General features: G+C 43.2%; 1 protein-coding gene across 2 annotated transcripts in view; it reads left to right on the forward strand.

Annotated features, from left to right (window-relative positions):
- LOC139460705 (solute carrier family 2, facilitated glucose transporter member 1-like) overlaps nucleotides 1–17782 on the forward strand; it is a 39835-nt gene that overhangs the window by 10557 nt on the left and 11496 nt on the right. Inside the window, exons 1-3 of one of the 2 annotated variants that reach the window (XM_071242183.1) lie at nucleotides 9329–9447; nucleotides 13853–14012; nucleotides 15404–15499. In XM_071242183.1, the coding sequence (XP_071098284.1) occupies nucleotides 13911–14012; nucleotides 15404–15499 (198 nt within the window). In that variant the 5' untranslated portion in view covers nucleotides 9329–9447; nucleotides 13853–13910. Of the gene's footprint in view, nucleotides 1–9328; nucleotides 9448–13852; nucleotides 14013–15403; nucleotides 15500–17782 lie in introns of those variants that run through there. The other variant, XM_071242184.1, reaches the window with a different exon arrangement.

Below are 17782 nucleotides of genomic sequence, written 5' to 3' on the forward strand. Positions count from 1 at the left end.
GGCGTTAAACCCAACTCACTCACTCACTCACTCACTCACCAAATGGGTAGATCCATCCACCAAAACAACACTATTTTTATCAATCTGCTTCCTATTTTTATCAATTTCACGATCCTACAATCACACATATACAAATTCTGTGTTTGTAAAGATACAAAGGCAATAATTTACGAGTGACGAGGAATGGAATTTTGTAAGTCATTAGCCTTTGTTTTATTTCCTACCGTCAATTTTATACACAAGAAGCGAAAGAAGAAACACCAACATTCACCTTTATAAGGGAGGCGAAATCACATTTTGGCATATTCCTACTCTGTGAAACGGCATCAAATTCCTGGAAATGGACCCGAAGCACAGCCAAACTACATTATCATTCCAAGATAGTAAAATAGTAATAAAACGTATCTATATCTGGGAATATTAAACCAAATATTCCGTCATTCAACACTGGAAATCATTTTGTTTTCAGTCATTATAAACATTAAGTAAGTCATAGTAGGTGGCATAGGATATCTGATAATTAATCAAACACGTGCAGTTTCCTTCAATCCATTCACCAGTTTAGTGGTCGTCATTGCGCATTGGATGAATTGGATGATAGAACCACGTCATGTTTGTGTACCGATGAGGCTACGGGTATCACATTCGAGTCACAAACCGCAGAGGAGAATGCATGCGCGGACATAGGCCTGGCAACGGGTTCAATCGGTGCATTGGAACTTGAATGTTGGAAAGATTTCGTCTTCCAGAGGCTAGGGTGTTAACTGACTATAAAAGTCCAGTTTCAACACTTAGCGAACTAGGCTGGAATGTGATACTCATGATTCTTGGAATCGCGTTTCACATTGACCCCCCCCCACACACACACACACAAGACGGAATCCGCACCGGTTCCCAATGTTGTTTGTTTAACGCCGTCTCAATATGGATTTCGGTGAAGTTATACCGAGTTGGCCTGCATCGTTCAGTTGATTTCATGGTCAGAAATAACCTCAGCTCGGTAAGGTAGGTTTCCTCTTCCCTGTTTCTTTAATGATTTTTTTAGCCTTAATTTTGACATTTCTATGGAATCTGAAAGAGAAAACCTATAGTTTTTTTCGGTTTAAAACTCGAAACTTCTCCAGTGAGTCCAATAATTGCTTGACTCGTATTCAGATCCATCTTGATTTCTCACCCCATTGAAACTATTGGATGCGAACATGTTCAGGGAGGGTTGTTTTCAACAGGGTATTTCTCATTTAGTTTATTGGCAAGGAAGGATCTCAGAACTAGCGCAGTTTTTTTTCAATTACGTTGACAATTTCATTGTCCTCCAAAAATGGGTTAATATAGGTGCCGTCCTGCAAACCTTTTGGCATGTTTATGAATGTCAATGGTGTGGCTAAGACCATCCAGGAAATCGTCAGTCGCTAAATTATCCACGAACCCCTGATCTAGGCGGAGAGTTAGCGTGCGTGCGTGCGTGCGTGCGTGTGTGAGGGGGTATGGCAGACACTGAAGACACTGTTTCTGGACGAACAATTATCCGAAGCTCACCGATCTCTGTTTTGACCAAAAAAACCCATTGAAACTGTTCCATGTTTACTCTTTCAAATAGCATTTCATCGATCGTGACTAGAGTATTCAATTGTCGCCATGTTTGTTTTCGTTCCACGTACTAAGAGGTAGCAGATGATTATTCAAACATATTTAATGTTTTAAGAAATCCTATCAATGTATTGTGTAAGCCATAAGCGTTTGCAACAAATGTTAACGTTTATCCTAATTTTAAAATGAAAACTTCTATTCGGTAGAATTTGTGTGGTTTCTTTGTGGGATAAAGATGAATGAACCTCATATATGGGTGAAGAAAGTAGTTCCGGCAACCAATCAAATGGCAGCATTCTCAAACAGCCAATCAGCTGTAAGCGAAATGTACTAACCCGCACCTCCTTCCCTCAGAGGTAATAAAAGAAGAAACGATTAGTACAAGCAGCCACACATACGTGCATTCACTTCGCAATATAAATATATAAAGCGTGAACGCGACGTTTAATCCCATTTCACAACCAGCTTTCCTGGTAAGTTGAAAATATTACTCAGTGCAGAGGGGATGAAATAACCATGTACATAAAGTGCATACATATTCACCTATAGAATCACGCTGTATATTCCAAGGCACGTCTGTTGTGTGTACACATATGTACATACAATATTGTCATCAATGCGTAGCTCCCTACTAGTGCCTCCTGAAAGCTCCTTACACGGTCGCTTTGTGTTTACTTTGGGAAGATATATAGAACGGGTATTCTGATATGGGTATTCATAAGGGTTGATATTTCCCAGGGACGTTGTTGTGAGTTTGTGGGACACAGTTGTGGACATTATCTCCTATTGCAGGGACGGTGAGGATTAAGGACATATCTCGACAGTTCATGCGTTCTTGCTAGCCACGGATCTGGTGTGCTGGCCGCATTTAGTGGAGGAGTGATACATTTGGAATACTGCTTTTTCAGGTAAGCCCTGTAACTGTTGGTACATGTATGTTACGAGGTGGTGTTGAAGTGAAATGGAGTTTAACGCTCAAGATTATTGGACTTATATATCGATGTGCGTGCGCGCGCGCGCGGAGGTGCGTTCGTGCGTGCGTGCGTGCGTGCGTGCGTACGTGCGTGTTTAGTCCGGATTGATGCCGGTTTTATAGTTCTCGCTAATTTAACATGGATACTCCACCCATAAAATCATCGCATAAAACTGTCTTCGAGCCGGTCAGTCATTGTTTTATTCCCTTAATGGTCAACGCTAAGCAAGTTGAACAAACATGCAGCCTTTTAACGACTTTTTTGCATGACGTGGCCGGAGATGGAACAGACCACGGGCGTCTGGTATCCTATGGTAACATCAACAATCAACATTTGTGACAGACAAATAAGATCGTGGGTTCGAATCCCTGCTTCCGCTGCTTTGCATCACTTTGCTGACACCCCTTGGTGTAACTGAAACACGACGTTAAACCAAATCCAACTCACTCACTCACTCAAATGATAGCAATTTGTTTTGACTCTCCACAATTTCACGCACGTCGGCCAATTCACGCCATTGTTTTGTTTGTTTACGTTCGTCAGATAAATGATTGAGTTTGGACCCCACAATCCAGTGATTGATATTCAGTCGGGTACAATGACACTATCGGTATCGGGTGGTCAGGCTCGCTGACTTGGTTGATGCATCGTATCCCAATCGCGTAGATTGGTGCTCATTATATCAATCACTGGATGGCCTTGTCCAGACTCGATTATTTACAGACCGCCGTCATATCGTTGAAATGATGCTGGGTGCGGCGTTAAACCACAAACAAACAATGACACGCTATCAACTATATCACCACGCAAGACCACCCGATCTATCAAATCGCCTTTAAAGACAAGCATCCATAGCTGGGATCTATAATAAGAGTTCTCATCGTGACGGTCAGTTGCTAATGTCAAACTGAACACATACAATGTAACAGTGTTGAAAGTACGTCAAATTAAAAAAATATATACCCCGCCTTCTTTAAGCTTATTACGGGGCGGTCGGGTAGCCTAGTGGTTAAAGCGTTCGCTCGTCACGCCGAAGACCCGGGTTCGATTTCCGACATGGGTACACAGTGTGAAGCCCATTTCTGGTGTCCTCCGCCGTGATATTGCTGGAAAAATGCTTAAAGCGGCGTAAAACCATACTCACTCACTCACACGCCGAAGACCCGGTTTCGATTTCCGACATGGTTACAAAGTGTAAAGCCCATTTCTGGTGTCTCCCGCCGTGATACTGCTGGAATATTACTGGAATATTGCTAAAAACGGCGTAAAACCATACTCACTCGCTCAAGCTTATTACACCAAAACAGCGTCTCATAAGTATTTTAACATTGACTTAAGATGCACTGAACAGAGCCTTAACACAAACAAACGTCGTCAGGAGCTCACATGGCAATACGGCGACAAACAAGAGCTTCGCATTCACATGTAAATTGTGGTAAATATACCGTTGTGAGATAAATCCATTGTATGGCCACACAAGAGCTATTCCCCCAGGAATAAACCGTCAACCTCTGATATAAAACACTGGGCGGAATGTTTGTACAGACGAAGGTTTATATCTTATGATGACAACCCATGTACACAGCATGATGATTATATGACCTCTCACGGAACTTCACGATATCCAGGGGGCTCGGGTGACCTACATTAGGGCGCCGCGATTCGCTGTGCAGAGCTGCGTCTCTTGGGTACGCCAGAAACCTAGCATTGTGGGTTCGAATCCCGGTTCAACCCGATTATGTTTCTGTGACAGCTCCATTCCCGTTGTTGTGTCTTTCGCCAAATTGGCAGGACTCTGGGACCTGCATCACTTTAAACGTTCCCCCAAATCAAACTTACACGCCCTCAAACAACTGAATTATTGTTCCAAGCAGAGTAATATCAATCCCACTCACTTATCTGTACAGCCCTTGATGCTATGGCCCAATGATACGACTGTTTGACTACTTAACTCTCTTGAACTGATATGTAACCATGGGTTGTGTACATATGGAATGATAAACGTTTGTGAGCTACTTTTTTCCCACATGAAGCTTACACCCCGTGATATAACTGGAATACTGTTCAAAGTGGCATTAAATCAAACACACTCACTCACTATAGATATGTATGCTACTATGTACCTGAACTGCCGAGGTCAACATCCACCGTGAACACAAATGTAGTTGGATGAGTGAGTGAGTGAGTGAGTATGGTTTTACGCCGCTTTTAGCAATATTCCAGCAATATCACGGCGGGGGACACCACAAATGGGCTACATACATTGTACCCATATCGGGAATCGAACTCGGGCCCTAGGCGTGACGAGCGAACGCTTTAACCACTTGGCTACCCGACCGCCCCTTGCTGTGTGAGTAGAAAACCAATAGGAAACTCGAATGGCACAGTTCGCGAACCGTCATCTGGGTTAATGCCATGTTGAGATGATTTTAAGGTATTATACAAGTGTCCTCAATATTAACCCAGGCCTTATCTGAGCCCTGACCTTAGTTTTCTATCATTAAATAAGACCTCTTTATATAACGTTCTTCGGGGAAAGTGGGACGGGGGATGCTTAGGATATAGTATTTTTACGTTGAATGGAACAAGATCACTATAAACGATCTGGATCAAGATTTAAACTATACAAAATGTGTTTGTATCCAAACACAAACCTAAGCGCGTTTCTTAATTTTAAGGCTTTTAGAACAACAACCAACCATCAACAACTAAACATGTATAGAATTGTGTTTAACAGCTTGGCCTATTTAGGGTCTTAAAGTGTTTAAAGTGGCAAAGTTTTATTTCGTATGGAGACTGGATATGTTTTCAGCTGCTGCTGCAAAACCAGATATTTTTGGGGTTAAAACCTGGGGGCACCCCAAGAATGGGGTCGTGTTTTGGGGGAATAAACGTGTTTCACTGCTAAACGTGTTACACGTAGCCCGACTCGTGAAGATCCGGCATAGAATAGGTCTTCAGCAACCCATGCTGACGGTAAAAGGCGATTATGCTTGTTGAAAGACTTACGGGATCGGGTGGTCAGGCTCGCTGACTTGGTTGATGTATGTCATCGTATTCCAATTGCGTGGGACCGCCTCCGTGGTCTAGAGGTAGAGCATCCGCCCGTAGAGCGGAAGGTCCGGGGTTCGATCCCCGCCCGCGTCGTACCAAAAGATGTTAAAAGATGGTACTTGTTGTTACCCTGTCTGGCTCTCGGCATTAAGGGGCTAAAACACGGACTGGTCGGCTCGGAGTAAGTATACTGTGTCTGAGTGGGGTATTCATGTTAAACTGCGGCATGGTATCTCAGTGAGCTAGCACTATAAATCGGCATTAGTCCGGACTAGTACAAGCAGCCACACGCTAAATAATTGAAAAAAGGTAATTACTTTGAACGCGAAGTTTAACCCCATTTCACCTCACCATCACTGGGGGGGGGCGGACGGGTAGCCTGGTGGTTAAAGCGTTCGCTCGTCACGCCGCGGACCCGGGTTCGATTCCCGACATGGGTACAATGTGTGAAGCCCATTTCTAGTGTCCCCGGGGGGCACGGGTGGCCCAGTCGTCTAAGGCAGAGTTGCGTCCCTTGGGCACGCCAGAAACCTATGATTGTGGGTTCGAATCCCGGTTCGCCCCAATTATGTTTCTAGGTTTGTCAGCACCATACCCGTGCTCACGGGTTTCACCGAAGTGGTAAACGTCTGAGACCTGCATCACTTCGGGCTTTCCTCCCAAATTAAGCTGACCCGCCGTGATATGACTGGAATATTGTTAAAAGCGGCGTTAAACCTAACTCACTCACTCACTCACTCTAGTGTCCCCGCCGTGATATTGCTGGAATATTGCTAAAAGCGGCGTAAAACCATACTCACTTACTCACCATCACTGCTCCTCTTTGCCTGTCAGCAACACCTTTCGCCAGGTGATGTTAACGACTTCAGATGTAATCTGTACAGGATAACTGGTATCACGACCTGTACGAACCCACGTGTGTCACACTATCAGCTGACAGGGTTCAGACTTATACTGAATGACATTACTAAAAGACTTTTTGTGCACTGAAATGATGAACATCATGCTCTGCATTCCTTAGGGACCAACTATTTTGTGTTCTGGGGTTGAGTGAGAGGGTATAATGTTTACTGGCGACAGATTACCTTTTCCATTCCTGCTCCTAGACGAACATGCAAACATGTTCTTTGACGGACGGAGAAAAATACTCTGCAATATAAACATCCAGGCAGTCCACCAAATGATATAGTTTTTTTGAGTGAGAGAGTTCAAAGTTAAAGCCACAGCGACAGTATTTTAGCCATGGTTAGTGAGTTAGAACGACGACTTGCATCTCTATCGCTATTCCTGTCGTTTTGAGTTGACATGACTGGTTGGTTTGTTTGTTGTTTAACGCCACACTCAGCAGTATTCCAGCTTTATGACGGCGGTCTGTAAATAAACGAGTCTGGACCAGACAATCCAGTGATTGACATCATGAGCATCGATTCACACAATTCGGATCGATGACATGCTTCAACCAAGTTAGCGAGTCTGACCACCCGATCCCGTTAGTCTCCTCTTACGACAAGCACAGTCGCCTTGTCCGTCAAGCATGGGTTGCTGAAGACCTATTCTACCCCGGATCTTCACGGGTCTCCTGTCGCATTGAGTTGACATGACTGAAACCCTGCCATAAACCGTCTCCCTACTTATACAGCCATGCCATAAATGTGGCTCAATCATAGTGTCAGTTGGGTGGGGGGATTAATGGATGGTGTTTGATAGGCAGATACGATAGACTTGGAAAGCCAAGCAAAGAGGTTTACGTATATATTTAAACATGTTATTTACATATGTTTATACATGACAGCCATATTGTTTGTTTGTCTCAAAATCACCTGGACCCTACCTTTGGCAAACAACACCAGTTTATCGTGCCTATAACCGTTTCTTTATGTAGTATTAAGTTACAACAAGAGTTGTGTTCAAGAGAGCTGCATCTCGTGAACAGCACTTACACGACACACTTTTCTCTACACGGACATACAGGTCGCAGTGCATGTGTACCCGGAGCCGCGTTAGCATCCATTACTTCCCGCTGAACCCAACCTGCTTCTGTGGCCATACACAAACAAATATCGTTACATGCATGTATTTGGCAAACAGCGCGTTTGTCATTCATATGATTATTATATCGTTTACAGATTAAAAAATAGAAACGCAGTAAAGGTTTTTATTATTAATATCATCATCATCATCATCATCATTATTATTATTATTATTATTATTATTATTATTATTATTATTAATGAACTATTGGCTATAATCTCATTGGCAAGCGGCCGTCCTGCACAAACCCATACAAGTCGGCTGTTCGGCCTGGACGGATATCATTACGTGGTAATGCTTGATGTTACGTCACTTGCTTGTGACGTAATAATCGCCTTTGTTCTCTCTTGAGTTACCATCCCGAGAGTCCACTGGAGGGCACAAACCTTTTGATCAAGTGTCACAGAAATATTTCTTCTAAATGCGTCCTTTTCGCTTGTGAACTACTGTTTGAATCTTGGCATGTGTCAATAACAGGGGGTGCGGCAGGGGGTGTAGGAGTTGATAATATGCATGCTACCTTCGTAACTTACAAGAATACTTAACTCCGAGAATCCGCAAGCCGTCATCAACAGGCGTTGGGCGAGGTGAAATGGGGTTAACGTCGCGTCCAAGATTATTGCACTTATATAGCGACGTGCATGCACGTGTATGTGTGTGTGTGGCTGCTTGTACTAGATCGGACTGATGCCGATTTATAGTGCTAGCTCACTGAGATACCATGTCGCAGGTTAACATGAATACCCCACTCAGACACAGTATACTGACTCCAAGCCGACCAGTCCTTGTTTTAGCCCCTTAATGCCGAGCGCCAGACAGGGTAACAACAAGTACAATCTTTTAACGTCTTTTGGTAAGACGCGGCCGGGGATCGAACTCCGGACCTTCCGCTCTCCAACAGGCGTTGGGGACATGACTGGGACCACGTGTGTTTTGGAGTAATTTAGTTTCTCAGTAAGATTACACGCTAAATCATTATCCAAGAACTACGTGCTTTTTTCGTTTATGAGCAAGGGACCGAACGACGATCTGGTGCTCAGACCCGGGACGTGGGCGGTCGTATTAACTGGCTCCCGAAACTACCCGAATTCTGTCAGACAAAATAGTTTTTCAGCCACTGATTAGGTTCACCCAGCATGTTTTCAGGACAATCGGAATGTACCGAGAACACGTTAGGTCCGTGTGACCAGTCGTCTCATTTGCTTTTCAGAGTTGCGTCCCTTCGTCACACGAGAAACCTATGGGTTCGAATCCCGGTTCGCTCCGATTATGTTTCCACGTTTGTGAGTACCATACCGTGATCGTAGGTTTCACCAAAGTGATAAACATCCGAGGCCGCATCATGTCGGGATTTCCTCCCACACCAAACTGACACCCAGTGATATAACTTCAAATATTGTTCAAAGCCGCGATAAACAAAACCCACTTACTCCCGGCCCCCGAGAGCAATTTGTATTGTGTATAAAACATTTTTTTTTTTTAAAAACCCTCGGTCATTTACTGAAGTCGATCGAACGGTTCCACAACAAACACAGCCCAAGGATCTAATCTTGAAATGTAGACGACATGTGACTGTCTATGGTAATTATGTAAACACCATCACGTGATCGCTCGGATTTCTGATGATGAATGACAATGCACCGCGGCTTTAGAAGATAGCAGTGATAGGTCGGAGGGCTTCGTCACATGGCTAAAGTGCTGATTCATCCCAGGTCCGATACGCGTTGTAGTGTTTTCACTTAAGGATATCAGTCACTACAGACCTGTTCAATTCTTAGAGACGGAGCGCGGATTCCCAATCGTAAGTTATAACTTCCAGTCTCTCTCAATCAGCGTAAGACCGGGGTAGAATAGGTCTTCGGCAACCCATGCTTGCCGTAAAAAGGCGACAATGCTTGTCGTAAGAGGCGACTAACGGGATCGGGTGGTCAGACTCGCTAATGCATTTCATCGTATCCCAGTTACTCGGATCGATGCTCATGCTATTAATCACTGGATTGTCTGATCCAGACTCGATTATTTAGAGACCGACGTCATATAGCTGGGATATTGCTGAGTTTGGCGTTAAACAACAAACAAACATACAAACAAACAATCAGTGTATTAAGTGGTAGAATTAGAAAGTAAACATTTTTAATATTCAATTTGAGGTTTCAAACGTGGATTTGATAACTGTTCATTTTATTCGGAACGGAACGCGTTACAGCTTTCGAATTGAAGGTTTGCCTACATTCAACGCAATGGCAGTGTGTATGTTTATTTTTTAAAATATGAAGTCTGTTCAATATTCTGTCATTCGAGTCGATATATGTTTTATTATAGCTGAAATGGATGGAATTATCATTAAACCGCCCGCATGTTATCAGAAATGAGCGGGCCACTGTAACTTGATAATGCCCTCATATTGCCTGACGACGGGCCATTATCACGCCCGTTGTTAGGTGACGTTATAGCATAGGGATAAGTGACGTACCGTTCAATAGTGACGTCATCTGGTGACGTTTCCATATTTGTAAAAGTGGCTCAGTGACATTCGTGTTGATTGCAGTAAATGTTTCCAAAACCGATATTGTTGTTTCTTTTTATCTGAAAACAAAGTCCATCCATTTTTAGCTATAATAACGGTAACTCTATTTTTCAGGGCATTATCATTTGCAGAAGCTCTCGGTCATTTCAACCGCCCTCCTTCGTCGGCCAGTTAATGGAACACCTCGGGCTTCTGCAAATGATAATGCCCTAAAAAATAGCGTTCCCCTCATAATAATACACATAACCCTACGTGAAAAAGCAGATCCAAGTGTGAAGCTGTGTATAAGTAGATGTCACATTGTCCTTGTGCATGTAAAGATCCGGGGTAGAATAGGTCTTCAGCAACCCATGCCTGCCGTAAAAGGCGACTATGCTTGTCGTAAAAGGCGAGGCGACTAACGTGATCGGGTGGTCAGGCTCGCTGACTTGGTTGATGTATGTCATCGATCCCAAGTGCATGGATTGATGCTGATGATGTCAATCACTGGGTTCTCTGGTCCAGACTCGATTATTTACAGACCGCCGTCATATAGCTGGAATTTGCTGAGTGCGGCGTTACACAAACAAACAAACAAACAAACAAACAGCATTGGGAACCGGGTCGGATTCCGGCATAGGCGTGGTCCCCAGCAATACATGCTTAAGAGGTGACTTAATGGATTCGGGGCGGGGGAGGAAAAGGGGGGCTCGGCAACTGTATGATGGCGTATCATCTTTCCCCGACTCTGTGAATCGTTGCTCGCAATATCAATAACTGGATTGTCTGTTCAAAACTCGAGTATTTTCATTCCGCTGTCATACAGCTGAAATGTTGCTGATCATGAGTGCCGCGTTAAACAACAGATATAAACAAAATTGTTTACTGGGTATCCGCCTTACATTCGCTGCCACTTTTGTTTGAAATAATCTAATAATCGCAACACGTCATCTGTCGACATTTGCATTGAAACAAAAAGTCAGCAAATACAAACAAAGCTGAAAATAGATTTGATAGCGACCAATCACAAAGCAGGATCAAAAGCAGAGTAATTCGGACGCCTCATACGACCGGATCATCCGAATGTAGGATATTAACATATATGATATACAGTAAACTACGGTTATAACGAACACGCTTATAACGAACTGACGGTTATAACGAACTTACTTTTTTGGTCCCGACTATTTGCTGTAGTTATGCTATATATATACTTATAACGAACTACGGTTATAACGAAATAAAATTAGTTGTCCCTTTGAGTTCGTTATAACCGTAGTTTACTGTATATACATTTACATTGCGCCAATTTCCAGGGGGCATATGACGAATTGTTTTGATGCCATTGACTTAAACTCTGGGACTTGTTGGACCTTACATACTCAATAACAACCGCAATTCAGTAAACACGTAATGCATTCATCCAAAGTGTGCACATTCACTGTAATGCACATTCATATACTCTAAGAGATAGTTATCGAACGCCAATTCCAAGCGCTGTAAAGTAAAACTATAGAACCTTTCTTTATTTCCCGTACCATGAGACGAGAATTAAATATGTTTGCCTCTGGTCGATATGCGGGCGGTCTTTGGTTCGGAGTTTGCTTTCCTTATGCCTTCTTTAAGCGTTCGCTCGTCACGCCGAAGACACGTGTTCGACATGGGTACAATGTGTGAATCCCATTTCTGGTGTCCCCCGCCGTGATATTGCTGGAATATTGCTAAAAGCGGCGTAAAACCACACACACTCACTCATTCAATCGGTGGACTGATGTATCCGATGAAGGCTACATGCTACTCGTATGTGTTCATGTACACGCCAAAAGACACGAGGGACATGCGTGTGTGTGTCTGTAAATTCACAGAAACACTGACTTGGTCTTGTTTGCGTTAGTTTAATAGAACTCATCTAAATATACGATCATGGACCTCGCTTCACTCAGCAATAGTTTAACATAGACTTTGCTTTATGGAACAGTGCCCCTGGTTATCCTCCTCTGACAACATTAAAGAAGGTCAACGGCCTCAGGGTACCCCCTTATGCCATCAGGCACGCTTGTCGCAAGCTACAAGTTATCGTCTGCTACCAACATTTACGATTGGCGTAAGCTCTCGGGTATCGTCTGCTACCAACATTTACGATTGTCGTAAGATGAAGGTTATCGTGTCTACTAAAATCTACGATTGTCGTAAACTACATTTTATCTTCCGCTACCAACATTTACGATTGTCGTAAGCTCCAGGGTATTGTCTGCTACCAACATTTAACGATTGTTGACAGCTACAGGCTTTCTTTTGCCGGTTACGATTGTCGTAAACTCCAGGTTACATTCCGCTACCAACATTAACGATTGTCGTAAGATAAAGGCTATTGTGTCTACTAACATTTACGATTGTCGTAAACGACACTTTATCTTCTGCTACCAACATTTACGACTGTCGTAAGATAAAGGCTATCGTGAGTACTAACATTTACGATTGTCGTAAACACTTTATCTTCCGCTACCAACATTTACGACTGTCGTAAGATAAAGGCTATTGTGCATACTAACATTTACGATTGTCGTAAACTACATTTTATCTTCTGCTACCAACATTTACGACTGTCGTAAGATAAAGGCTATTGTGCATACTAACATTTACGACTGTCGTAAGATAAAGGCTATTGTGCATACTAACATTTACGACTGTCGTAAGATAAAGGCTATTGTGCATACTAACATTTACGATTGTCGTAAACTACATTTTATCTTCTGCTACCAACATTTACGGTTGTCGTATGATACAGGTTATTTCCTTCTACCAATAGTTACAATGTCCTCAACTTAAAAAAGTTTACTTAATGATACAGGTTAATACATCTTCCAATTCATTCGATTGTCCAATGCTATAAGCTATTTCCTTCTACTAGGGGGCACGGGTGGCCCAGTCGTCTAAGGCGCCGCGATTCGCTGTGCAGAGCTGCGTCCCTTCAGAAACCAATGATTGTGTGTTCGATTCCCGGTTCGCCCCGATTATGTTTCTATGTTTGTCAGCACCATACCCGTGCTCGTGGGTTTAACCGAAGTGGTAAACGTCTGAGACCTGCATCACTTCGAGCTTTCCTCCCACATTAAGCTGACACGCCGTGATATAACTGGACTTCTGTTAAAAGCGGCGTTAAACCCAACTCACTCACTCACTCAATTGTACAACAGCACCCTCGGCGCATTGAAACCACACCCGTTTAACGGTACCGGTACCTACTAATGAATGATCTGCTCCCAACTGTGGGCAGAGTAAGCTTCTACAACTCGTTCGATGATACAAATTAACAGTAACTGTTATATTCATTATGGACGGAAGTCAGTTTCTCTGCTCCGTGGTTACATTAACGAGGGGAATGTTACAATAGTCAATTCGGAATAGGATCAGAGACAATACAAGCTCTTTTTTACAAATAACTACGTTAGTCGTAAACTAACGGCCATATCAGTGGAGACGAACGAAAACCACTTCTGACCCTTGATTGACTTCCATTTCATCTGCAGGTAATTTTGGAGATTCAAATTATATTTATATTTTGACATCTCTTCTTTTCCAGACAAACATAATTAGTTTTAGTAATTGACAAATCTAAATAACGTATTCCTCAATTGAGAAAAGATATGTAAGGACATTTTATATTATTTTGATTGTCATACGTCATGTCATATTTCAGATCAAACACACAGTGAAACAGGCAGCACCTGGATTGACTGACTTTTCCCATCGCCATCATGGGTGAAAAGTTTGAGACATCAAAGACGGTGACGTATGGGACGACAGATCTCGAGAAGCCTGGGGGTGACGTTCAGACCCAGCACACCCCAGCACATGGGGTGAGTGTTTGTTTGTTTGTTGTTTAACGCCGCACTCAGCAATATTCCAGCTATATGACAGAAATCATAAAATGCATAAATGTCAGTGATCGTTTGCAAAACGCATTATATATAACCAAATGTTCAATAGTATTATGCTTCGATGCCTTCTTGGACCAACAAAATCAACTCGCTATATCCGATGTTCGATATTGATGTGACCTGTACCGTTATATCCCAGGTGGACCGTGTACCTATACATTTGTTTAAACGTAGTGAGTTTGGTTTGCTATCGCTTAGAACAGTATTCCAGCTATTACGGAGTACCATCTTGATAATGAGGAAAACCCGAATTTGTGCAGGTCTTAGACCGGAGCCGGGGATTCGATCTCTAGCCGCGTCACACCGACAAGATACCTAAAAGATAGTACTTATTGTTAACCTGTTATGCGCTCGGCATTAAGGGAATAAAACAAGCATTTGTCGGCTCGAAGTCATCGTACTGTGTCTGAGTGGGGTATCTATGTTACAATGCGGAATGGTATCTCGGGTGTTGTCACTATAATACTTGAATTAGTCTATAATACAGTAAACTATGGTTATAACGAACACGCTTATAACGAACTGACCGATATAACGAACTGATTTTGTAGTCCCGTCCATGTGTTGTATATGTGTTTATAACGAACTACGGTTATAACGAACTAAAATAAGTGGTCCCTTTGAGTTTGTAATGACCGTAGTTTACTGTACAAGCAGACACATACATACGCACGCACACACGTACACACATGCTGAGACAGTGTGTATAGTATATATTATAAGTGTTATAATCTTGAAGACATCTCTTAGTCGTGCCAGAAACCTTTGATTGTGGTTTTGAATCCCAGTTTGCCCCGATTATGTTTCACAATACCCGTGCACGCGGGTTTCACTAAAATGGCAAACATCTGGGACTTACATCCCTTCGAGCGTTCCTTCGAAATCAAACTTACACGCCCTCATATAACTGAAATAATTTTCAAAGCAGAGTGACACCAAACTCACTCACTCACTCACTCACTCACTCACTCACTCACTCACTCACTCACCCACACATCCACCCACCAACCCACTCACTCACTCACTCAAAACAACCACCCACCCACCCACCCACTCTCTCACTCACTCAATCAAAACAACCACCCACCCACCCACCCACTAACTCACTCACTCACTCACTCACTCATTCACTTGCACAGCCTTTGATGGCCTTATGTTACGACTGTTTACTACATAACTCGTTTGAGTTAAAGACTGTTGAATCGGAAGTGATATGTGAGTTGTATACAGATTGATAATTTGCAGTGGACTTTATTTTGTTTATTCCTTAAACACACTTCATCATTTTTTCTTGTATTTCTGCTACACAGAAACTGACCCCACGACTCATGATGTCCATAGTTGCAGCCGCCATGGGATCGTTCCAGTTTGGCTATAACACTGGGGTCATCAACGCCCCTGAAGCGGTACGTGTTATAACAGTAAAAAGCATGTACCGTTAACACTGGCTGTGCACGCACCATACGGGGGCACGGGTGTCCAGTCGTCTGAGGCTCCAAAAATCGCTTTACAGAGTTACGTCCCTTGGGCACGAGTGAACTCTATGACTGTGGGTTCCAATCGCGGTTCGCCCCGATTATGTTTCAAGGTTTGTTCGCACCATACCCTTGTTCGTGGGTTTCCCCAAAGTGGTAAATGTCTGCGACTTGCATCACTTCGGGCTTTCCTCCAACATTAAGCTGACACACCATGATGTAACTGGAATATTATACAACCCACTCACATACCATACTCGTTTTATTAACGTCAGTAGTCCCAGTTAATTAGGCCCATGAAGATCCGGGGTAGAATAGGTCTTTAGCAACCCATGCTTGCCATAAAAGGCGATTATGCTTGTTGTATTAAGTCGTATAAGGCGACTAACGGGATCGGGTGGTCAGGCTCGCTGACTTGGTTGATGCATGTCATCGATCCCAATTGCGCGGGTCGATGCTCACGATATTAAAGACTGGATTGTCTGGTCCAGGCTCGGTTATTAATAGACCGCCGTCATATAGCTGGAATACTGCTGAGTGCGGCGTAAAACAACCAACCAACCAACCTATGCATGAGCATTGTACTGAACACACTCTTATACATATCTTGGCAAAATATTACGCACCGGTTCCTTCCGAAAGTACCTACCTTGTTGACTGGGATTTATAGGGGCTATTTATACAGCAGACTCATCTGACCTGTGTACTTTACAACCCGTTCCAATTAAAGGACGCACATCACTTATGATTTCTTGAGAAAACTGCAAGTCACCTCTCTCCCCGACATATATCAGTGGACTCTTATCAAGGGCGGAGCTTTGTACGCATTGTGATGTACAGCGACACTCGTGAAAGTTCAACAGCACGTGTTGACGTGTTGTACATCACTAAGAAGGTCTGTAGTTTTACATCACTAAGAGGGCCTGTAGTTGTACATCACTAAGAGGGCCTGTAGTTGTTCATCACTAAGAGGGCCTGTAGTTGTTCATCACTAAGAGGACCTGTAGTTGTATATCCCTAAGATGACCTGTAGTTGTACATCATTGCGAAGGCCTGTAGTTGTACATCACTAAGGGGACCTGTAGTTTTACATCACTAAGGGGACCTGTAGTTGTACATCACTAAAAAGGCCTGTAGCTGTACATCACTAAGAAAGCCTGTAGTTGTACATCACTAAAAAGGCCTGTAGTTGTACATCACTAAGAAGGTCTGTAGCTGTACATCACTAAAAAGACCTGTAGTTGTACATCACTAAAAAGGCCTGTAGCTGTACATCACTAAAAAGGCCTGTCGTTGTACATCACTAAGAAGGCCTGTAGTTGTACATCACTAAAAAGGCCTGTAGCTGTACATCACTAAAAAGGCCTGTCGTTGTACATCACTAAGAAGGTCTGTAGCTGTACATCACTAAAAAGGCCTGTAGTTGTACATCACTAAAAAGGCCTGTAGCTGTACATCACTAAAAAGGCCTGTCGTTGTACATCACTAAGAAGGCCTGTAGTTGTACATCACTAAGAGGACCTGTAGTTGTACATCACTAAAAAGGCCTGTCGTTGTACATCACTAAGATGGCCTGTAGTTGTACATCACTAAAAAGGCCTGTAGTTGTACATCACTAAGAGGACCTGTAGTTGTACATCACTAAGAGGACCTGTAGTTGTACATCACTAAGAAGGCCTGTAGTTGTACATCACTAAGAGGACCTGTAGTTGTACATCACTAAGATGGCCAGTAGTTGTACATCACTAAGATGGCCTGTAGTTGTACATCACTAAGAAGGCCTGTAGTTGTACATCACTAAGAAGGCCTGTAGTTGTACATCACTAAGAGGACCTGTAGTTGTACATCACTAAGAAGGCCTGTAGTTGTACGTCACTAAGATGGCCTGTCGCTGTACATCACTAAGACAGTCTGTAGTTGTTGTACATCACTAAGAGGGCCTGTAGCTGTACATCACTAAAAAGGCCTGTAGTTGTATATCACTCAAAAGCATGTAGGCATAGTATTGACGTATAGAGATTAATAAGAAGTAGCGCCGGCTAGCATTACTAGGTGGTCCCAATTGCATATTTATCGGATAGTGATACCAAGATCGCGACAACCTGGGTCAAGGCTACTTGAGGCCAGGGTACGGTAAGTGACGAGGTGAATCTCTCACCCACGTGTCTATTGCCACAGCCCATATGCACCGAGGAATGCCTACGTCATAAACAC

This window comes from Haliotis cracherodii, unplaced genomic scaffold (genome assembly GCF_022045235.1).
Source record: "Haliotis cracherodii isolate W230 unplaced genomic scaffold, xgHalCrac1.p SCAF_14, whole genome shotgun sequence".
Taxonomy (NCBI): Eukaryota; Metazoa; Mollusca; class Gastropoda; order Lepetellida; family Haliotidae; genus Haliotis; species Haliotis cracherodii.